This window comes from Mesoplodon densirostris, chromosome 13 (genome assembly GCF_025265405.1).
Source record: "Mesoplodon densirostris isolate mMesDen1 chromosome 13, mMesDen1 primary haplotype, whole genome shotgun sequence".
In the NCBI taxonomy this organism is placed as follows: Eukaryota; Metazoa; Chordata; class Mammalia; order Artiodactyla; family Ziphiidae; genus Mesoplodon; species Mesoplodon densirostris.
The window spans coordinates 68341801-68367607 of NC_082673.1; the positions used below are offsets into that span (position 1 = coordinate 68341801).

The window sequence follows — 25807 nt, forward strand, 5'->3', positions numbered from 1 at the left end:
TGTTTTGCAAAATGTTTTTTACCATTCTGTAGCTCATCTTCTCATTCTTTTTATGTTGTCTTTTGCAGAATATATGTTTTTAATTTTAATGAAGTTCAGCTTATCTATTACTTCTTTCATGGGTTGTGCCTTTGATGCTATATCTAAAAAGTCATCACCATACTCAAAGTTATCTAGATTTTCTCCTACATTATCTTCTAGTAGTGATATAGTTTTGCATTTTACATTTAGGTTGACAACCCATTTCGAGTTAATTTTTGTGAAGGGTGTAAGGTCTGTGCCTTCTTTTTTTTTATTTTTTTATTTTTGCATGTAGGTTTCCAGTTGTTTCCACACCTTTTGTTGAAAAGACCATCTTTGCTCCATTGTACTGCCTGTGCTCCTTAGCACAGATCAGTGAATTTTTTTTCTGGGTTCTCTATTCTGTTTCATTGATCTATTTGTTTATTCCTTCATCATTACCACACTGTGTTGCTTACTGTAACTTTACATAAGTCTTGAAGCCAAGTAATGTCAGTCTTCTCACTTTGTTCTTCTTCAATACTGAGTTGGCTATCCTGTTTTGTTTTCTTTTTTGCCTCTCCATATAAACTTTTGAATCAGTTTGTCAATACCCATAAAATAAATTGCTGAGATTTTGATTGGGATTGTGTTGAATCTATAGAACAAGTTGGAAACAACTGATATCTTGACAATACTGAGTTTTCCTATTCATGAACATAGAATATCTCTTTATTTAGTTCTTCTTTGGCATCTTTTACCAGAGTTTTATAATTTTCATCATATAGGTATTATATATATTTTGTTAGATTTATACCAAAGTATTTCATTTTTGAAGGTGCTATCATAAACGATAATGTATTTTTAACTTCAAATTCTGTTATTGCTAGTTGGGTTCTATTTTAATCACACTAAAATATTCTTCCATGTTTGACTTATTTGAAGACAAACTAAATAAATGGTGTACTTCCCAGAATATGATAGAAATTTTTTTGAGTAATCCACATGATGTGAAAAAATAAAAACTTTATAAAATGTGGTATTTTATGTAGCTATATAATAGATATATTTTCTGAGTAATAATAATATTATAAATATAAGTCTAATTAAGACTTTAAGTACATTTTCTCATTAATTCTTACAACATTCCATTAAGGTAAAAACTCATTCTTATCATTTTACAGATGAGGAAGCTGAGACTTCAAAAGATTAGAACACTTCTCCAAGGTCTCCAATGAGCAAGCAACAAACCTGAAATATACACTATGTCTGACTCAGAAGTCAACAAACCTAAATTCAACACTATTTTGACTCAAAAGCCCATGCTTTTAACACCTGAATATCATCACACCTTATTATTAAACATGGGAAATGCCCTGATGGCCAACATCCGTTTGGTAAATTTTGCCAAAATATTTCCATTTTTTCTTTCAATAGAAGGTCTTATTATTTTTATAGATGTTCCAACCTTCTTATGTTACTGTTAAAAGTTGACACGAAATGAAGATACCATGGGAGTTATTTAAGTTCGGTAAACATGCATGATATTTACAGTGAGGAACAATATACACAACAGCATTGAAATATATTTTCTTGCCAAAAAATATTTTGCAGGTTTTTGACTACTATGAGAACCTCCATCTCTTTATATATTTTCTTGCTCTATCTCTTTTATCTACTGTCATTAAGGTGTGTTTTCTTTTTCCCTTTTCAGAGAGAACTCTTAACTCCAATCCCCACTTCATCCTTAACTTTTCATTTCAGAAGTAACATCCCTTGTCCAGTTCTGTATCATCTTGTTTAGATCACTGTAACAATCAGCATATGTGACTTTATTCCAAACTAAACTGTCTTCTTATTGAGGGCAGAAGATATATAACTGACTAGTAATAACGTGGGAGTTAGGGGCACCTACCCTCCATGCAGTAAAAAAATCCAAGTATAAGTTATAGTTGGTACTTTGTGTAGATAGTTCCTCCATATACGTGGTTCCTCTGTATCTGCGTTTTCATATCTGTGGATTCAACCAACCACAGATTGTGTAGTATCATAGTATTTATTCATGAAAAAATTCCTTGTATAAGTGGAACTGCACTGTTCAAGACCCGTGTTGTCCAAGAGTCAACCATGTATGTATGTATGTGTGTGTCTCCGTGTGTGTGTATATATGTATATTCCTGACCTTCCCGAGGATTGTCTTCCTGTTGGGCTTTGTTGTGGTGCTGAGCTTCCTCCTGGGGAGCTATCTGGGGACAATGCTGGCACCAGGCTCGGTCACCTCTGTACCACTCATTAGTCATCTGGTTGGTGGTGGCCAGGTACAGACAAAAGCACAGGTTATATATATATATATATATATATATATATATATATGTATATATGTGTGTGTGTATATATATATATATATATACCTTTTGCCTATATATGTATATGTACTTTTATATATAAATAGAGAGAGAGAGTTAGCACTTGTTGCAAACTAGATTGTTTAAAAACATTTACTCTTTTCTCCCACTTTTTTGGGCGGAATTCACTTTCCTACCTCTTTAAATCTGGGCTTGCCAATTGACTTGATTTGGCCAATGAATTTTAGCAGACAGGAAGCAAGGAAATCTTTAAACATGTCTGTATGGTTGAATTTTTATCCTATGCACTTCTGTCATTGTCAAGAAAACACCATATCTGGTCTAGGGCACTGGTGTCAGAAGAATGAATGATGCATGAATTCAAACTCAGCCTAGATCAGCACACCGTCAGCCTACGCACAGACTTGTGAAAATAAATAATTGTTGTATAAGCTAATGAGTTTGAGAATGGTTAAGATTACCACTGTGTCCAAGAAATGATATAGTACCACATTCAGAAAACAATTTATTTATATAAACAGCTACCTCTTTGCACATAGTCAGATTGGCACTATTCCAAAATTCTGAATAGTTTTAGTTCTGATAGGTTTAATTAAGATTTCTTTCTCAGTTGAGATAAGCAAAAATAACATTGGGATTTTATTTAATCAAACAAATAACTTTATTCTCTTCTGCCATTAAAGATCAAGTTCTAAAATATAAATACCTCACATATCTCACATCATACCTTCTGCTTATAACAGATAAGGAAAAACATTTTAGTCTCCAATGATTCTTTTACTTGCATTGATACTTCACTTTGATTTGAAATATCTTCCCCAGTTAGGGTGGATAAAATGAATAACCATGAATATAATATGTATAAAATTAAATTATTACTGGCATTGAGGGAAAAGACACATTAATTTGATTAGAAATTGTGATGATTATAGATTATCTGACAAAGGCCCTGTACAACCTACAAAAGTGTATTTGTCAATCAGCCAACTCTATATACCTTGGATCTATGGAGAAATATGAAGTGTGAAGCAATGTAGTGCAGGGGAAAGTGACCCTCTCAGAAGCAATAGCTCATAGTTCCACTTTGGGCTCAGGCACTACCTATAGCGACTGTGAGAAAAATCGATCTTTATGGGACTCAATTTCCTTATCTTGGAGGAAATGAGTATAATGGATTCAATTACCTCAAAAGCCTCTCCCAGCTCCAATGTTCTATGATTCCATTATTTAAATAAATACTAGTCCCTGTCCTAAGGGGAAAATTGGAAAAGCTGTCTACCTGGGAGTGGGTGGAATGATCTTTTGCTCCCATGGGGAAAATGAGTATCTTTCAGTCTCACAGATTCATATGTGTCTTTTGCAGCAAAGCATGACCTGCTCTTTCTCATCTCTCCAGTCTTATCCAGGACTACATCATAGCTTTTTCTCTTTCCATTTCTGCTACACATCCAGGAATTCTAACAACTCCTCAAATATAACTTGTCATCTATACACACTGGTCATGCTGTCCAGCTTCCAGCCTCAGTAACTCCTACTCAGCTTCAGGTCTCAGTCCATGTTCACTTCCTCAGGAAAGGTTTCCTTGAGGCCTGCATTAGGTGCCTTGTTATAGTCTCCCAAAAGCACATTCTCTCTTTCATTTTTAGCACTCTTTATATTTATAATTATTTGTTAACTGTCAGTCTTTGTCCCATTAGACTGAAAGCAGTGACTTAGTCTCTTATTTTTTGCTATGTACCCTATCCTCTTCATGATGCCTAGGCACATAGTTGAAACTCAATGAATATTTTTAAATAGACATTACTTTTAATATTCTACTGCCACTCATTCTCATTCTGGGGGTATAGAAACAAAAAGCTTAGTCCTCACAGCAGACTGTGATAAAGTCAAATTGAATATTTTAGGAGCAGTAGTTTTCTGAAGAAACTTGATGTATTGAATGTAAAAATAGAATAAATCCTTTAAGCCAATAAAAAGCAACAATGAAAATAATAATACTTATTCAAGTAAAGTTTCCGTGGGTCATACTTAAAAGCTGTCTTTATTCTGAGGGCAGATTGAAATGTTATCATGAAAATCCCACATGTAATACTATGTGTTACTTAGTAGTTTTTCCAAGAAAGAGAAACACTTTTAACAGATTACAAGATTTCTTAAAGAAAATGAAAATGATATGAAGAGAAGAAATATCTCAAAAGACACAATAATGAGAAAATCCAAGGGGGCTCACTGGTTCTGTGTTAGCAGACCACCACCAGATAGAAAGGTGTCACATCTGGAGGAAATTCTGAGAGAGGAGTTTATCTTGAGAACTAACACAAAGCATGTCCCGCTGATAGCATATCAGTTTACTATAAGGAAGGAATATTGAGTGTAATATTCTTGGACTGTATAATAAACATATCAATATTTAATTTACCAAATCTAATAAAAGAATGTTAGAACTCAAAGTAAATGCAGAGACTATTTTGTCCAAGCTCGTTGTTTTAAAGATAAACTTTCCTTTCAGCAAGTATTGAATCAGTGATATATATGGCATAACTTAGAGGAAAATAGTTATTTACACAGATGAACTTAGATTCCAATCTAATCACACAAACACTGAAATATATCTCTGTAACACGGTAATATTATGTTTGTATATTACAAATAGTTTAGTTCCTAAAAAACTAAAAAGTTTATTTTCAGTGTAATTAAAAATTATTTTCATTATTTACGGAGTGCATTTTAAGAGTCTGTCAAATCATCATCTAAATATGTTCTTTAGATGACTTTGATCTCATTAAATTGAATTCACTTGAGTTAAAGAACAGGATATGGGGAAATAGGAAATACTTATAAATTAAAAAAATGATATAACTTTGCCTTACATAATTTTATTTCACTAATTTGATTTCATAGCACTGGAAAACTAAGAAATACAATACGTGAGAAGATTTGGGGGATTCATAAATTTCTAACAAAGTCTCTAAATATCTTTATTTATCATTCATTCATCATTAGTTTTCTGCTTTAAAGTATAGTTTTAAAATTAAATATTTAAGAATCAATTGCTAATAACATAGTAACTCTTTAATACTGAAAGCCATTTTGGTTTAGCATTAATCTCAGTGAGCTTTTTTGCAGATTACAGTTTGATATATTTATTGGACCATCCACTTGAATTGTGGTAAGTACTATGGGGGTATAATGATGGATTGTTCAGAATCTTTGTTTCACTGTACTAACTAAAAGGACAAAAACCTACACACACCATTAGCTCTTTTGCCAGATACCATTGTATATCTCCACTATATAAATATCCTTATATGATTAATTCTTTTTTTAACTGACTGTAATCAGAAATATAACAAGGCTTAATCTTGGGATTCTATGAATGGTGATTTTGGAGAAATATCCTAATAAAGAGATGGAAAAAATCACGTAAGTGGAACAAAACTTTAAAATCTCATATAACTGGAGAAAAAAAAGAATGTGTTCAGTTTAAATAAAACTCAGTCCCTCACAAGAACAAGTCAGGTTTTCTTAGGCAGGTACCAGCAGGATTAAGAAATAAGTAATTGATTATAACAAATTTTTACTTTGTACCACCTTTCTTAAGACTAAAAATGTTTTAATGAAAAAACAGAAAAATAAATGCAATTTTCAGCACTTCTTTTGTTCCTTGGGTATAAATTTACCTTGCTATAATCTCTATTATATCACTGACACTCTTGTTTGTAATACCTCAACCTACTTAAAAAAAAAAAAAGAAAAACTTGAAATCTGCAAAGTATAACCACTTAAGCACTTCAAAAATAAATTCCGAGAATATACTATTCTCTTCTACTTAAAGCTATTTTAAATGAAACATTGTTCTTGCCCTCTCGTCAAAAACTATCAAAACATTTTCCTCATAATCTTTTTCTTATTTCTCTCAAAATAATAATACCATTAAAAATAAAACAGCTTATATTAGTACTCATTTTGAAACATTACTTGGTAATGTTAGCACAGAAATTTGTTTACAGGTTCATTGGGGTGTAACTGACAAACAATAAACTGACCATATGTAAAAGGTGCAGTTTGATTAATTTTAACATATGTATACACCTATGAATCATTACCATAGCAAAGGTAATGAGCATTCATCTATCTAACACAAAATGTTTCTCTGGCCCCTTGGTAATCAATTCCTCCAATGCCCCAAAAATAATCTGCTTTCTGTTACTACGAGTTTTAGTTAGCATTTTCTAGAATTTTGTATAAATAGAATCATGCAGGATATACTGTTTTTTTTGTTTTTGTATTTGTTTTTTTTTTGCGGTACGCGGGCCTCTCACTGTTGTGGCCTCTTCCGTTGCGGAGCATAGGCTCCGGACGTGCAGGCTCAGTGGCCATGGCTCATGGGCGCAGCCACTCCGCGGCATGTGGGATCTTCCCGGACCGGGGCACGAACCCGTGTCCCCTGCATTGGCAGGCGGACTCTCAACCACTGCGCCACCAGGGAAGCCCCAGATTTACTGGGGTTTTTTTGTTTGTTTTGGTTTTTTTTGGTCTGGATCTTTTCACTGAGCTTGATCATTTTTATTTTTATCCATGTTTTGCATATGTTAATAGCTTTTTCCTTTTTTATTGATGAGTAGCACCCTATTCTGTTTATATACTCACCTATGGATAAATATTTAAATTTCTTCCAGTTTGGGGAGATTGTTAAAAATATATATGCTATGTATACTTATACAAGTCTTTGTAGACATTTGCTTTCATTTCCCTTGGGAAAATGTCAAGGAGCAAAATGGCTGGGTCATATGGTAGGCATGTGTTTCAAAAGATATTATAACATTTTATGTTCCTACCAACAGTGTTTGTGAAGTCTAGTTATTCCACTTCCTTGGCAGGTCAATACTTTTAATCTTCACCATACAGTTGGTATATAGTGGTATCTCTTTGTGGTTTTAATTTGCATTGCCTTTATGATGATGATGTTGAACATTTTTTCCAAATGCTTTTGAGCCATCTGTATCTCTTTTTTGGTCAAGTGGATGGCCAGTTCTTTTACCGTTTTTAAATTGGATTATTTTCTTTATCCTATTATTGAGTTATTAAAATTCATTATATACTCTGTATACAAGTTCTCTATTTGGATGCTCAAGATCAGTATGGTCAGGTTCTGGTGAGGACCCTCTTCCTGTCTCACAGGCAAGCACCTTCTCTCTGTTTACTCACATGGCCTTTTCTCATTGTGAGTACTTGAGGAGAGAGAGCAGGCTCTCTGGTGTCTCTTCTTATAGGGCACTAATCCATCATGTAGGTTCCCCCTCATGACCTCATTTAAGTCTAATTACCTCCCTAATGCTCCACCTCCAAATACCATCACATTAAGGGTTAGGGCTTCAACATATGAATTTTGCGGGGTGGACACAAACATTTAGTCCATAGCATATAATATGTTTTTGGTCTGCTAGCTAAGAAAACTTTCCTTAAGCCAAGCTAACTATGCTTTTCTGCTAGTTTTTTTTTTTTTTCCAAAAGTTTTGTAGATTTAGCTCTTATATTTAGGTCTATAATCCATTTCAAGTTAACTTCTGTGTATTGTGTGAGTAAAGGGAAGGTTGAGGGGTTTTTTTTGTTTGTTTGTTTTGGGGTTTTTTTTTTGCTTTTTTTGGCATGTGGGTATACAATTGTTTCAGTATTACTCATAAAAAAAAAAAAGAATATCCTTTCCCCATTGAATTCTTTAGCATCTTTTTTGAAAATCAACTGACTGTATATATGTGGGTCAATTTCTGAAGTATTCATAACAGAAATCTTAAGAAAGAGAAAATAATCAAAAACAATTTACATATTTTTACCATTATCCTGCAACATGATTTCAGTGATAACTAAACAAGATTATGTCTCAGTGTCATAATTACCCATGTAGGAACCAAGGAACTGATGCTATTTTCAAAACATCTCAATCAATCTCATGATATGATTTGAGAATTAAAAAAAAAAAAAAAACACCTGGGACCAAAACTTAATTCATAAATAATGGCAGTAAGGCATGGGTCCTAAGATTAATAAAGAATGTTGCCCATTATGGATGTACACTATTAGTAGAAGGTGATTACAGAACTCTAATATTTCTATGTTTCGTTTCCTGAAAAAAAATAAAGAATGTATTGACTATTACTTTCTCAAATATAACTGTTCCTTTCTATGAGTACACATTGTCCCTGGGACCCATCCATTGTGTTTTTCCACCCTAAAAGAAAAAAAAATTAAAATAAAGAAAGAAATATATCTGATTCTGCAAGCATTGAACTGTAATATAGATCTTCCCTTTTTTTTCTATGTTGAAAGAATTAAATAACAAAGAGATGGCAAGTGTGTTAATCAGGGCTTAATTAGCTATAAGTGACATAAACTGAACTCACCATGGCTTAAATGAGGAAAAGTTTATAGCCTTATACAATTGGAAAACCAAGGTCTAGTATTCCTTTCAGGCACTTAGGAGTTTCAATTTTTTCTAAAATACTGTTTTTCATTTTTTCCATCTGCTGGTTCTGCTGCTAACAGAAGTTGACCACCAGTAGGCACTAAGTTAAATGACCCTTAATATACCACTTCAAAAAAGAGATTTTCTTTCACCTGGAATCTGTATCAATTGCCCCAGATCCTAAACTGTTAACCATATCAAAAGGAATTATGATTAGTTCAGCCCAAACCTATAGAGCCATACAGAAGTGGAAGAGATAAAGTTCATCAAGCCTAAAGTAGTTCAGCTCTTAGAAGGAAGTGGAAAGACTGCTGGGCAAGCAAAAAAGCAGATGCTGGCAAACAGAGTGAGAAAAAATATTTACTCTTTTGAATTAGTTTATGCCATAAATAATTTGGATAAGATATCTTTACTAATTTTTTTAAGAAAAGTTTTTTAAAAAATAAACTATGTATGAAATGTCAATATATTTGAAAACTATTATCTAGATCCTAGGAAAATTTCTAACAAAGTATAAATAATCAAAATTAATCCAGGAAAAGATATGAAGAGACTTATAGCCATAGAAAAAAATTAAATTTCCTAAATATTTACCTTTGAGTAAAAATGACCAGGTGGTTTTACAGCTAAGTTCTCTCTTACTCTCAAAGACAAAATGTACAATAAAACACAAGTTTAATTTACAGGAGATCCACTTTTAATGCTATCTCATGCAAAATCTATAGATGATAAGAAAAAGATATCTTTAGATCAAATCTGGAAAGTTTTTTTAGCAGGTGTTCCTTTTAGAACCAACAGACTACTTAACAGAGAGCATGGTAATTATGAAAATTATTTTTATAGGCGAAGCTGCTAAAGCTATCTGCACATCAAAATTTGAAACTTCTCAAAATGAACCCTACTTCAACTTTGAGCTCAGGTTTTATATTATGGAGGATGCAAAAACATGATTTTCACAGTAGGAAAATGAAAATTTTGAGGACATACTTTACCCTGTATCACATCACATTATATAGGTCAACTCATTTGTTCAGCTTTATTGAACAATCATTAATTACCTATGATGATATAGCAGGGGGTTGCTAATGGAAATATAAAGATGAATAGGATGCATTTCATCTGGTTATGTAGTATATATGATACAGCGTTTATAAAACAGAGTATCTTTTCTTTTGTAATGGGGGGAGTTAAGGAAGGCTTCACAGAAGAAGAAATATTTGAACATTGTCTCACGGCATGAGTGATGTGATGCTGAGTTAGAAATAGAATATGGATCCAGATAGAATTTATTGAGTGTAAGGAGAAGTGTGAAACAACTTGCTGGGTTCAGAGAATTATGGTTTGTTTTATAAAATTGGATTGTAGGGAGAAAAAAGGTGGAAGATAAGACCTGTGGAGCTTCTGGACTTCATCTTTAGGCAATAAAAAGTCTGGAAACATTTTAAGCTGTAGTGTAATATGATCACCTCCCTGTTGCTGGGAGATCATCATTAGCAGTGTGGATGTTAGACTGAAAGAGACCAGATTGAAGGGAGGGAAAGAATAAGGGAATTATTCATTAAGAATCTCCTGGGTTGGTTTGTTTCAAATCTCACTTTGGTGGATATTTGTATATGGATAGTTGGATATATTTTTCTCTGTCACTATATTATGATCTTCCTAAGAGAGAAAATATCTGGCTGTTGTTTCTTTTCCTTTTTGCCACACCACGTGGTGATCAGGATCTTATCTTAGTTCCCTGACCAGGGATCCAACCCCACCCCCCGCAGTGGAGCATGGAGTCTTAACAACTGTACCGCCGGGGAAGTCCCTGGCTGTTCTTTCTATACTCAACAACTCATTCAGTGGCTGGCACATAGCAGATCCTTAGGCAGTACATATATTTTTAAATTATTTGTTGAAATCTGAGCAGAAAACAAAACAAAATAATGTTTAATTGTGCTATGTTGCAACGTACTTCCAGCTCTTGAACTGCAGTGGAGTGGAGAGCAGTTCAAGAGCTGTAAATATCGACAGGACGCCCCTGTGGCTCTAAACTGTTCATGAGCTTTAATAACTGCGTTCTTTGCTGAAGCATTGTCGTTAATGATTAATACAGTTTCTAAGGTTTAAATCACTTCAGACTTTCTAACAGTTTAAGTTTCTTAGGGTGAAGAAAATAATAAAACCAAGAGGAATATAAGTTACAGGGGAAAAGTAAGGGAAAAGAAAACAATCAAGACATAGATACTTGCAACAGAAGCTGAGCATTCTTTAAACTTTGTAACTTTGTTTTATTTACTGGGGATAGATGTGGATTTTAAATGGAGGAAGAATATATTTAAATCATAATCAGGATAACCTTTTTATTTTTTTAAACTGATATTTATACAGATTTCCTGAACTATTCAAATTAATATAGTACCAAATTTAGTCTCAAGTTAAAAACACAGAATGCATGTGTCCTGTCTCCCTGACAACATCATGCATTCATTTCCCCGTGCCAGGATACAAAGGCATGTCAAGCCGATGTTTGAAAAAATAAAGTCTGTTTAAAAATTATTATTATGCAAGTAATAGAATTCTGTCTACTTAATAATCCATTGTTTAATTGATAAGATAGAGAATAATGACTTTTACAATAGAAAAATAAATTCAAGCAGCATAACTTTCTGATGGTCTCTTTCACATTTTTATCTTTTAAAGCATAGAATTTAACTTAATAACATATACATATTTTCAGTCAGAATTTCAAAATTGCATTTCTAATATGTACATTGTGTGTATACCTGTATATCCACTGTCTCTATTTGACTTTTAAAAAGTTAATCGTGGGCTTCCCTGGTGGTGCAGTGGTTGAGAATCTGCCTGCCAATGCAGGGGACACGGGTTCGAGCCCTGGTCTGGGAAGATCCCACATGCCACGGAGCAACTAGGCCCGTGAGCCACAACTACTGAGCCTGCACGTCTGGAGCCTGTGCTCCACAACAAGAGAGGCCGCGATAGTGAGAGGCCTGTGCACCACGATGAAGAGTGGACCCCGCTTGCCACAAGTAGAGAAAGTCCTCACATAGAAACAAAGACCCAACACAGCCAAAAATAATAAATAAATTAATTAATTAAAAAAATAGTTAATTGTGTGTCAAAGATATGATTTCACAATGTTTGCATCTATCTCTTATAAATGGAACTAAAACAAAAGATTATGTTACACACATGTAATTCATCATTAATCTGCAAAACTATCAATATTGGGATGGGCAGTAGCAATTTAACACTTTTGTGATCTGTAATTTACATAGGAGTTGATAATCTGAACACTGATACCATGTATTTGATCTGAGAGATACACTGACGAATTACAAAATAAAAATAAAAATAGTAATAATTGGTTCCCTGGATTCTTTAAGAAATTAAGTCTTTACTTTGTATTTAAGTATTTAATAATTAGTAGATTTTTTGCCAGTCAATTTGTGTAAAGTTTATAAAATCACATTGTCTATTCTGGGAAAGGCTAGGAGTCCATAGCGCCTAAAGCACAGGCATTGTATAGTGGACTGAGGGAGAGATTAGGTATGCAAAATATACACATTTTAAAGGGAAAAAAAAGCAATTTTATTTAAAGAAAAGTGAAATCAACATGTATAGTTAACTTAAAGAGGCAAGTATTTTGTTGAAATACATTCTTATATGCTGGGAAACTTTTATTTTATAGATACAATTAAACCTAAATTTAAAAGTATTCTCTGGTTTTATTAAGATAACATATTTCCCAAAGTAGCAATTTATCATTACCTTTGTAGTTAACCTTGAAGCCAATAGATCCGACACTTTCATCTGTTTGAAGGTGCAGCCACATTTGGCTACTCATGCTTACTATCAAGTCTGGCACAAAGCTTCCAGTCAGCCTAAAAATAGATGGACAGAGAAGAGAGAAATGGATTATTAAAATACCCTCTGTATGCAAATTATGAGACAGATGTGTTTCTCAATACTTTCTTGGCTAGAAGCAAACAACTGTCAGATAAACTTATAAGACTGTGTTGTTATAACAGAACAAACAACATAATTTAGTGATCAAGGTTTATTATAAACAAGTATTATTTTATGTGTTTAACTAGGTTAGATCTTTCATATCCCTGAGGCAAGATACTAAATTTTATTTTTTTTAATTTATTTATTTTTAAAATTTTATTGCAGTCTAGTTGATTTACAATGTTGTGTTAGTTTCTGCTGTACAGCAAAGTGAGGCAGTTATACATATATACATATCCACTCTTTTTTAGATTCCTTTCCCATATAGGTCATTACAGAGTACTGAGTAGAGTTCCCTGTGCTATACAGTAGGTCCTTGTTAGTTATCTTTTTTATATATAGTAGTGTGTATATGTCAATCCCAATCTCCCAATTTATCCCTCCCCCGTCTTCACCCCCGTAACCATAAACTGTTTTCTACATCTGTGACTCTATTTCTGTTTTGTAAATAAATTCATTTGTACCATTTTTTTAAATTCCACATCTAAACGATATCATACAATATTTGTCTTTCTCTGTTTGACTTACTTCATTCAGTATGACAATCTCTATGTCCACCCATGTTGCTGCAAATGACATTATCTCATTCTTTTTTTTTTTTTAAAGCTGACTAGTAATCTATTGCATACGTGTACCACATCTTCTTATCCGCTCCTGTGTGAATGGACATTTAGGTTGCTTCCATGTCCTGGCTACTGTAAATATTACTGCAATGAACACTGGGGTGTGTGTATCTTTTTGAATTATGGTTTTCTCCAGATATATGCCCAGGAGTGGGATTGCTGGATCATATGGTAGTTCTAGTTTTAGTTTTTTAAGGAACCTCCATATTGTTCTCCATAATGATTGTACTAATGTACATTCCCACCAACGGTGCAAGAGGGTTCCCTTTTCTCCACACTGTCTCTCACATTTATTGTTTGTTGATTTTTTGATGATGGCCATTCTGACCGGTGTGAGGTGGTACCTCATGGTACTTTTGATTTGTATTTCTCTAATAATTAGTGATGTTGAGCATCTCTTCATGTGCCTGTTGGTACAGGGACATTTTGTCTGCAGTAGCTTCACGCATTTAGGAGAAGGGACGACAGGGTTAGGAACTGGAGCCTCTTTCTGCTCTAGAAAGTTCTGCACCTATTTCATATTCCTTGTCATTTCTAGATGTCTGTCTGCTTATCTTTTTATTCTTTGATACTTCCTAGGTTTCCTTGTTCTTTTTTTTTTCATTTCCACAATTTCCAAAAAGGTATTTGCCCTCTTATTTTTTTTTAACATCTTTATTGAGTGCAGTTGCTTTACAATGGTGTGTTAGTTTCTGCTTTATAACGAAGTGAATCAGCTATACATATACATATATCCCCATATCTCCTCCCTCTTGCATCTCCCTCCCACCCTCCCTATCCCACCCCTCTAAGTGGTCACAAAGCACTGAGCTGATCTCCCTGTGCTATGTGGCTGCTTCCCACTAGCTATGTATTTTACATCTGGTAGTGTATCTATGTCCATGCCACTCTCTCACTTTGTCCCAGCTTACCTTTCCCCCTCCCCATGTCCTCAAGTCCATTCTCTATGTCTGCATCTTTATTCCTGTCCTGCCCCTAGGTTCTTCAGGACCATTTTTTTTTAAAGATTCTATATATATGTGTTAGCATACTGTATTTGATTTTATCTTTCTAACTTAACTCTGTATGACAGGATCTAGGTCCATCCACCTCACTACAAATCAGTTTTGTTTCTTTTTAATGGCTGAATAATATTCCATTGTATATGTGCCACATCTTCTTTATCCATTCATCTGTCGATGGACACTTAGGTTGTTTCCATGTCTTGGCTATTGTAAATAGAGATGCAATGAATATTGTGGTATATGACTCTTTTTGAATTATGGTTTTCTCAGGGTATATGTCTAGTAGTGGGATTGCTGGGTATTATGGTAGTTCTATTTTTAGTTTTTTAAGGAACCTCCATACTGTTCTCCATAGTGGCTGTATCAATTTACATTCCCACCAACAGTGCCAAGATACTAAATTTCAGATCATTGAAAATCTTATACTTCTTTTTAAACTGAAAAGAAAAAAAGAATCTATAAAAATCTTTAACTTGTTTTTTTAACACCAGGAATGTACTTCATTTTGACATTCAAGTTTCACAGAACTTTGTTCTAAAGAAACATTGTGAAAAACATTTAAGCACTGTGCAAAACAATAAAATGGCAAGGAGTATAATATAAACTTTCGCAATACTGATGTCAGGCTAGTCATGTCATGTATGTTGTATTGGGAATAATTTTATTTTAAAGAATATTCTGCTAATGCATCACTGAATCTATGTATTAATAATCTCATTCAGCAATGCTCAATTTTATAACCCTAACAGGGGAAATTACTTAATGTTTCCTCTGTCATTAATAATGTTTTAGTCACATATTTGAACCGAAGCCAAGGGTCATATAAAGCTGGAAAGCAAATGAGTAAGTAAGACCTTGAGCGGAAAAGTCTGTCAAGAATACAAAGAGAAAAAAAAAAAATGGATTCACTACTGAGTGAAATATCCATAATGATTGGGACTTCTAAATTACATACTAAAAAAATAGGTTTTTAAAAGAAGAAATTCTTAAGTGTTTACCCACTTTATTGCTAAAACCATGAAGATTTCTGAAAAATTGCATGAGGAGAGAAGGTATAAAGTTTCCCTTCCTAAGAGAGGAGTGTCCTCGATGGAGGCTATACTATAATTAGACCAGCAGAGGGCAACATGGAGGACTTGTATCCTTGAAGCCACCATGGCAGCAAAATGTCCTGCTCACTGGTCAGCCACCAAAACTATAGAACATGATCAGCAGACTGCATTAGCAATACAGCTATGCCAGCAGTGCTCAGTATTACAGAATTTATGGGAATCCATCACAAATGAACCCAGTTAAATATTATGATTCAATTATGGGATTGTGCATAATATTAAGGAATAGTGTGAGATATAAAGATACTATAAGATATTATGGAATTTTAGACTATATTCACTTTCTTCCTGCCAAAGCAAATTTAAAATTATTAGAATGTAAAAGATACGAACACATACATCCTCCTTTGTAACATATGTGTATATCTGTAGGTATTCATATACATACACATATGCATTATCATTTGAAAACTTTGTGGCATGTGAACTTTCAATTTTCAAATTGATGAGTTCAAAAGAACTAGTCCTTTGAGCTATGGTAAAGAGACAGGTTTATGGGCAAGAGTGAGGACTTAAGCTCAGAGACATGAAAGAAAGTAAAGTAAATCCATTATAAAATGGGCATGAGAGCTTAAAACTATAGGATGTGCATCAGCTATACCATATCAAATATGTCAACAATCTATCTCATAGTGAATATTAAAAGACACCTTTTTATGAGATTAAATTATTCCTCTTTATTATACCCTCCTATATCCATCTCAATCCTGAACTCTTTTACCAGTCCAAAACCTCTAGCACATATAAGTTTGTCAGTATTTCATAAAGAACAGCTAACATGTATAGACTAATCGTTCCACTGCCAATTTGTTCTATTGGCCATGATTCTACCTAGTTCCCACCCATTGGTGGTGTAAGGGTAAATATAAATCTAAAAAAAAAAAAAAAAAAGGATTAAACATTTCCCCAATATCAGAAGGTAAAGAAAAATTCCCCTTTCTCTCTAGCATTTCTCTTATGAAACTTGAAATTATAAATGATAATGTTTGTTACAGATGTATGTAAATCTTTTAAGCTAAATAAGCCTCTTGTCAATTTTTGCACTACATGAATGACTTTCTTGCAGGCCTTAGTGTTACCTCTTTGAAATGTGAACATCAAGGAAAATGTCACCCTGTCTCCCTGTTTCTGTGGGAGTTTAAGCCTAGGCATATAGCTTCATGATGTTAATTTCCTGCTTTTCATAAAGATAGGAGAAGTTCTATTTTCCCTTTTGATAAGGTCAATTAACATGTATTTAAATGGATTGTATCTGCCTGATATATAAAGGGTAAGATTTAGTTCTCTTTGCAATCTCTTTAGCAGATTGCCTATGATGTCCATCACAGTCTAGGTGAATGCTTATTCAATATTAAAACTGTTTCATTCTTTCTACATTTTGTGGAGAGGCTTGACTGGGTTGGCAGGAGATGTTATTGTTAATTATATTTCTCCAACAATTTGGTGATGAGGATGGGATGCAAATGGCAGTTCCAAAATTAAGTGGACCAGATGAAGTTCATACGGCCACATAACAGTAGTTTAAGAGACCCTAAATTATAAAAAGTCTCCCTCCTAGTGCTCTGCTCTTTTGGAATACTAGCTAGATGAACCACCCTCTGCAAATTTAAGATTTTTCTATTGAGTAAGCATGGGTAAATTGGGCTCTAAAATCCCTTCAGGATCATGATTAGCTTTGATGATGGAAAAATATGGGAAGCCAGGAACGTTGCCTGCAGTTCTTAAAACAACTACTATCTCTGTCACATTTGGAATACTTATGAGAATACAGTCTTTCAAGATTTATGAGGGATTTAGGAGGTCCACATTATAAGCAAATTAATTGCTGGTATTTACTGGATGGACATCATTCTAAGAGTAAAGTTAAAAATGATTTGGAAAGCCAGAAGGAAAGACTGAGGAAAATGGAAAAGGAAATTTGAGAATTAAAGGTACTTTCTCGTCCACAGAGCCCTCTTCTTTCTTTCTTTGCTGTTTCTGCTCGCTCTTCTCCCCCTACATCTCTTTATTCTTCTTGCTTCAAACAAACTCCTGGGAAGAGGGAAGTGATGATCTAAGATCATCACTTCCCTTTGTCAGTACATTTCCCCACAAAGAAGGCTGATGGCATGACTTTTTTAGCTGGTACTGAATCACCTGCCCTGTTTGAGAACACAGGCTTGTAATCCTCATATCCTAGCTCTGAGTCTACTCTTTGTCCTAGCATAGAGTCTACCTCCAGGAGTCTCTTATCATCCATACACTATGGATATAGGAAAGCAGAAATTATGAGTCTCTTATCATCCATACACTATAGATCTAGGAAACCAGAAATTATGAGTCTCTTATCATCCATACACTATGGATCTAGGAAAGCAGAAACTATAAGTCTCTTATCATCCATACACTATGGATCTAGGAAAGCAGAAACTATAAGGAGATATATTTAGGGACGAGTTGAGAACTTGAATAAAATACTCTGTCCCTATATGAAAGTGACAGGATGTAGAGTAGTTTCACTAGTCACTTGGAAAAAAAAAGAAAAAAAAGTATTAGGTTGATAAATATACCAGCACAAGAAAGAAGCCAAATAGTCATATAATTCTACTTTTTTTTTTTTTGGTCACAATATGTGGAAAACCAGCTCTTCTTATCTGATCATCAGTGAAGCTAATGCCATTGAGAAGCTACCCAGCCTATTCACGTGAAAGCTTCTCTTCCTCTTTTCCAGAAGTTTGCAGAAGTACTACACAGTGTGTTTTTACTTTACAGACCCACGTTTGGGGATGTGCACAAGCTACCGTGGGGGATTCTGCAACCAGCAGACTTTGCTCCTTTGACAGAGCAAGCACACTGGGGACCAGAAGATGACCCATCCCATCAAGGAGTAGCAGCTATCTACCACCCTCCACAACTGTGGAAGAACCAGGGGCTTGGGTGACCCATTAGAAGAGACTGCTCGCAGTCTTTCCTCTAAAGATGAGCTGGGAGAAACTGCAGTGTTGTATCCACAAAACAGATGAGTCCCCATTATTTCCTATCTAAAATTTCTATCTGTTGAAATTTTCTCAAAATTTACTGGCCTGGATCCAAGGGCCGAGAAAAATTGTCCCCTGGTCCTATCCTTTGCCTTTGCTCTCTTGCTGGTTATCCGAACTCAAATTAGGAGAAAGGGAGAAGGTTGGTAAGGACAGATTACTACTCAAATCTTAGCAGCAACTACTCAGTTGGGGAACAATCTAGAAAAAATATGAAGAAGAAAAGAAGTTATAAACTGCTGCATTAACTGTTCAGTTAATACTGTTTACTAAAGAAAATAAACTTTACTCTGGCCAATCTGTGAAGGCAGCAAAGAAGAGAAAACCATATGTTATTATTCCAAGAAACTGGGACAGTGGAAAAGAGATTGAAGAAAAGAGACTCCAGAAGATGCAGAAATTGCAGAAACAAGGGAATGAAGAAAGCCCAGAAAGCTAGAGAATAATTGTCAAATGGTTTACAATTGACAGATTGAGGGAATCTCAGCAGTAGGGACTGATGAAATTTATGTCTGAATAAATTTCCCTCAGGCTAACATATCCTTGATTTTTCTGGATACAGAAAAATCTGTAGATACAGGCGCTACTTATTCTGAAAATGTCCCAGAAATCCCTCACTTTCCATCTGGTGACAGACCAATTCAGGTTGTTGGTATTTTAAATCAGCTTCATATGTGTTATTTTCGTCTGTGGTCCCCACATTAATAGATCTCCTGACTGAGGAACATGTTTTCTTACTTTCTCCTGATTCTCCTGTAAACCTATTGGGGAGAGATCTCCTGTGCAAATTAAAACTACCATATTGTATACTCCATATGGAGTGTCTGTTTAATATCCTTGGAAAAAACTGTCTTATTTGGTTATGGTGTGCCTTCTGAAAGAAAAGGAATGTAGCAGCAAGTGACAGTGTCACACCATGCTGGAAAAGTACCCTGAGCAGAAATAAAGCAATGCATCTCTTTGGGCCTTGGGATAATAATACTGGTTTAAAAAGCATACGGCATGACCATGTGTCAATCAGTAGCCTTTGCTGAGAGTTCAACTAGAAGAAATAAAACCAGTTATAAAAAGAATTAGAAAAACAAAGGATAATTATAAAAGGACATTCACCCTGTAATATTAATACTGCCAAACTTCCAGCAAAGGAAGATAAATTTGATAAATATGGTTGACCTTAATATAACATCTTAAAGAAGTAAGTAAATCCATTGTTCTATTAATACCTACAGTTCCTAATACTATATTATAACTTTGGTACCACCCTCTACAAAGTTTTTCTCCAATTTTTCTATGCTCTGCTTTTTTTCCCCATTCCTCTAATCTAAACAGGTCTATATTCTTGTTTGTTTTTACTTATGAAGGAAGTCTAGTATTTATGGCAAAGGATTCCTCAAGAGTTTCAGTACTCTTCTACTATTTCTTTAGCTATTTACAGAAAACTTACAGGAAACTTCCACCAGAAGGATCTATAAGCATTCAATATATAGATGGTTGGCTGGTAGCATCAAAAACTAAAGAGTAATGCAAAACTGATACTTTGGCTTTGTTACAATTTCCCCCTTCACAAGGACATAAGACCTCATTGGGTAAATTGCAATATTGCCAAACTAGGGATATTTAGGGCATATATCGATGGTGAGGGCTCACAAGTGTTACAACACAGGGTCAGCCCATTTTGCAGATAAAATGCCATATTACAAAAAACAACTTAGACCATTTTGGGGACTGATAGGATATTGTGAATACTGGATTCTAGCTTCTGCAGAGAAGGAAAACCTTTAATGGAGCAACTGTGTGAAAATTGTTCAGAACCTCTGATTTACTCTGTAGAATCTAAAGAGGCTTTTGAACTAAAATTGGCTATCGTCTCAGCTTTGGGGATCTGTAATTTTGAAAAGCCCTTCTTGTTTTATCATTAAAGTAAAAGTGAAACTTCTGGAATTTAACTCAAAAGTTGGGATGAGACCATACATTAATAGCATGTTTCTCAGTTCTTCTGGAGGCCGTGGCACTGCGGATACTGGGCTGTTGTAACAACAGCAGACACATCTTTAAAAAGGCTTAAGTCCTTACCTCTGGTCACTTGACTTATGTGCATGCCTTACTGTTGTGACAGGTATAAGTACATAAGATCCAGAATTTGTAGGCATGGCATCAGACTAGTTATGAATAAGCACTATTATTCAATCCTAACACTGTATTTGGGAGATGGAATCTCCTAAATCCCATTCATTTTTTACCAGATCCTGATCAAATAGATGATCATGATTGTACAATGGTAAAAGAAGACAACACTAGGCCTTGGCATGTTTTAACTGATATTATTGCTCATAATCTCTTTTAATAATGTTACCCAATGGGTCATGTACTCAGGATAAAAGTGACCAACTTAAGGCTTCGTATGCTATGGTGACTTGTTATGAAATTTTGGAAGCTTATATTTTGCCTAGAGTTGGCACATGCAGCCTAATCAATAACAGTAACAGGAATTCCAATTCTTGATATATGTACATATGCGCACATACATACACACACAGACACACATAGTTTTATATATATATATATATGATGTGTTTGTGTCTGTCATGCAAAGGAGCTAATCTGGAAAATTAGAGGATTCTCTAGTTTGAGGGGAAGTAAAATATCTCCTGAAAAATTGATAGTTGATTTTTTAGAGGCTGTACAGTTGCTGCTCAGATCACTAATCCATTATAGAGCTCACTCAGGGCAGAATAAAAACTTCTAAAGGCAATGATTTTGCTGACAGCTGTAAAAGCCACTGTTAAAATGTGGCAGATTTCAAAGTTAGAAGCCTCACATTTAACACAACAAGCAATTTTTATTAACTTCCAAATATATGCTTCAAAAAAGGAAATGTACAAATGGATTCAAAAGGGGGTTAAAAGAAATTTGACTGAACTATGAGAATTATCAAACAAAATCATTTCTATAGAACAGTCCTTATTTGCTTGGTTAGTAATGTTGTGTTACCAACATAATTAAGTAAAAGAGGGATTTTTAAAGGCATTAGATTCTTAGCATATTTACATAAAAGGTGAAGTTATTCAAAACATATTTAAGAGATGAGCAACCTGTCAGCAGAATTATTTACAGGTCACGCCCAAGGTATGGTATAGGCAGTTTTCCCAATCAAATTTACCAGAAACTTACTGGCATTTGGATTTCATAGAATTAATGCCTGAGGAAAGTAAGAAATTTTGTCTAGTTATGGTGTATATGATGTTTGGATGGTCTGAAGTCTTTCCTTCTTCAGATGCCAATACTCAGGCAGTGGTAAAATCTCTCTTAATAAAAGTATTTTCTACATTTTGGATACTAGAGCATAATGAACCAAAGAGAGGATGTCATCTTATTCCCACTACCATCCAGTAATTATGTAAATGTTTACAAACTCCCAGAAGATGAATCAAACCCATCTGCTAAGATTCTGCAATATACTAGATTAAAATGGCTAGAACTTTACTTCTAGCCTAGTTGAAAATTAGAGCAACCCTTGCAGGTAAGCATCATATTTTTCCCTTTGAACTTATATTTAGTAGACCTATGAATTTGGGCCAGAGATCATGTCCTGTGCCCGATTTAAGTGAATCCTCCCATAATCATGTTCAGTACTTCAAAGGGCCTCTTTCTTCCCTAGAAGCCCTGAGACATAAAGTTATAAGGACCTTGAAGGACCCACTGGAAGAAGTATGCCACCTTTAGTGACTAGAATATTCTGCTTACGTCAAAGTCTTCTAGAGAAAAGATAGGCTGTTCTTGTGCTGGAGGAACCCTTTCAAGGGCTGCTAATCACCCATATGGCTATCGAAGTGAAAGGAAAACACAGGTGGATCCATGTTTGTCAAGTGTAGCCAGAATCTCAGATGGAATGGACAGTGGTTCCTACAAAGAACTGGAAACTTAAATTTTCTAGAACAACTGATAATGGCACTGAACTTAACTGAAAGAAGGTATTCTAGCAAGCTACGATTCTCATGAATTACCCTGCTGTCTTATTCACGGTAGTATTATTTCAAATATTTTAAGAATCACATTTCATTAAAAAACAAACATGTTATTTGTTACACTATTTTACTTTCTGAACCCCCATTAATATTTCCCACAATCACTACTTCCAAACAGCTCTAAATAGTACTCCCAATGACCAAGACAGCCTTAACATTACCCTTGGCTTAACTAAATTTTAGAGAGGTATCATCCTGACTATAGGCTCCAGCCTTCACTTTTCTTAAGAGAATTTACTTTAGAAAACTTGCAATTGTAAATCCTTTTTCTGCCCTTTGAGGTATAAATCTTCTACAACCAGGAATGTCTCTCTCAAGGACCTAGAAGCCATCTATCTGAAATAAAATCATCAAAGGAGATAGCATTCCTGTTTTCCTGACTCTGTGAGAGCGAAGAGCCCAACTTTGCTAAGTAACTACTAGCAAACACAGATGGGATATTAATACTGACTAATCTCCCACCTAAAGTTTTCCAGTACTTTACTACTAGATCACCCCAGCATTTAAACACCATCCCACCTTGTCCAGAAGAGTTGAGTTCAATTTGTCTTCCCTATAACAGTAGTCTTGGCTCTTATTAGTCCTTGCCCCTATTGCAATAGTCTTGAATAAAGTCCTCCCTGACTGTTTAACTGGCCTGACATAATTTCTCTCTTATACCAGTATAGACATGATCTGGTCTTACAAATCCAACAATCCAATTATTGGCAGAGTAAAACTGAGGCCATCTTACCAAATTTTTTATAATATCAAAGTAAAAGTAACTGAAATACATCCAGATACTCAGTATCTAAATTTGACACACACACACACACACACACACACACACACACAGTTGTGTTTACTAGTTTGATTGCAAGGAAGATGCAGCAGGAAAACTATCACATAAGAGACACAGAAATCTGGCATTCATAGTTTAAGATTACAGTAGACAGGTGTAAAGTCTCTTGGTTAACTTTGAGATACAAGTTCCTTCCAGTCCAGGTATAGATAAATAAACAAAAGTGGATATTTATTCAAACACATGGAGGCTAAATGATACACTACTAAACAACCAATGGATCATTAAAGAAATCAAAGAGGAAATCGAAAAATACCTAGAGACAAATGAAAATGAAAACATGACAATCCAAAACCTATGGGACCCAGCAAAAGCAGTTCTAACAGGGAAGTTTATACTGATGCAAGCTTACTTCAGGACATAAGAAAAATCTCAAATAAACAACCCAACCTTACACCTAAAGCAACTAGAGAAACACAAACAAACAAAACCCAAAGTTAGTAGAAAGGAAGAAATTATAAAGATCAGAGCAGAAATAAATGAATTAGAGACTAAGAAAACAATAGAAAAGATCAATGAAATTAAAAACATTAAAAGATGGTTCTTTGAAAAGATAAACAAAATTGAAAAACCTTTAGCCAGACTCACCAAGCAAAAAGAGAAGGCCCAAATCAATAAAATCAGAAATGAAAGAGGAGAAGTTACAACTGACACCACAGAAATACAAAGGATCATAAGAGACTACCACAAGCAACTATATGCCAATAAAATGGACAACCTAGAATAAATGGATAAATTCTGAGAAAGGTACAATCTCCCAAGACTGAACCAGGAAGAAGTAGAAAATATGAACACACCAATTACCAGTACTGAAATTGAATCAGTAATTAAAAAAACTCCCAACAGGGCTTCCCTGGTGGTGCAGTGGTTGAGAATCTGCCTGCCAATGCAGGGGACACGGGTTCGAGCCCTGGTCTGGGAGGATCCCATGTGCCACGGAGCAACTAGGCCCGTGAGCCACAACTACTGAGCCTGCGCGTCTGGAGCCTGTGCTCCGCAACGAGAGAGGCCGCGGTAGTGAGAGGCCCGCGCACCACGATGAGGAGTGGTCCCCGCTTGCCACAGCTAGGGGAAGGCCTTGCACAGAAACGAAGACCCAACACAGCAAAAATAAATTAATTAATAAACTCCTACCCCCCCAAAAAAAAAGAAAAAAAAAAAAACTCCCAACAAATAAAAGGTGAAGGCTAGATGGCTTCACAGGCAAATTCTACCAAACACTTAGAGAAGAGTTAACACCTATCCTCCTGAAAATTTGTATAGAAACACAAAAGACCCCATATAGCCAAAGCAATATTGAGAAAGATGAACAGAGCTGGAAGAATCAGGCTCCCTGACTTCAGACTGTACTACAAAGCTACAGTCATCAAAACAGTATGGTACTTGCACAAAAACAGACACATCGATCAGTGGAACACAATAGAAAACCTGAAAATAAACCCATGCACTTATGGTCAATTAATCTACAACAAAGGAGGCAAGAATATAGAATGGAGAAATGACAGTCTCTTCAACAAGTGGTGCTGGGAAAACTGAACAGCTACATGTAAAAGAATGAAATTAGAAGATTCTCTAACATCATATATAAAAATAAACTCAAAGTGGTTTAAAGACATTAATGTAAGACTGGATACTATAAAACTTCTAGAGGAAAACATAGGCAGAACACTGTTTGACACAAATCGTAGTATTATTCTTTTGTATACATCTCCTAGAGGAATGGAAATAAAAACAAAAATAAAAAAATGGGATCAAATTAAACTTAAAAGCTTTTGCACAGCAAAGGAAACCATAAACAAGACAAAAAGACAACCCTCAGACTGGGAGAAAATATTTGCAAATGGAGCAACCAAAAAGGGACTAATCTCCAAAATATACAAACAGCTCATACCGCTCTATATCAAAAGACAAACAAACAACCCAATCAAAAAATGGGCATAAGACCTTAATAGACATTTCTCCAAAAAAGACATACAGATGGCTAACAGGAACATGAAAAAATGCTCAACATTGCTAATTATTAGAGAAATGGAAGCCAAAACTGCAATGAGGTATCATCTCACACTGGTCAGCATGGCCATCATCAAAAAGTCTACAAATACTAAATGCTGGAGAGGGTGTGGAGAAAAAGGAAACCTCCTATACTGTTGGTGGGAATGTAAATTGGTGCAGCCACTGTGGAGAAAAACATGGAGTTTCCTTAAAAAACTAAAAATAGAGCTACCATATGATCCAGCAATCCCACTCCTTGACATATATCTGGAGAAAACTATAGAAAAAATACATGCACCCCAACAACATTCATAGCAGCACTGTCTACACAGCCAAGACATGGAAGCAAC

At 34.9% G+C, this 25807-nt stretch overlaps 1 protein-coding gene across 3 annotated transcripts in view; it reads right to left on the bottom strand.

Moving 5' to 3' along the window:
• CSMD3 (CUB and Sushi multiple domains 3) overlaps nucleotides 1-25807 on the bottom strand; it is a 1097518-nt gene that overhangs the window by 515227 nt on the left and 556484 nt on the right. For all 3 annotated transcript variants that reach the window (XM_060116495.1, XM_060116494.1, XM_060116493.1), the window contains one exon: nucleotides 12604-12716. In XM_060116495.1, the coding sequence (XP_059972478.1) occupies nucleotides 12604-12716 (113 nt within the window). The remainder of the gene's footprint in view (nucleotides 1-12603; nucleotides 12717-25807) is intronic.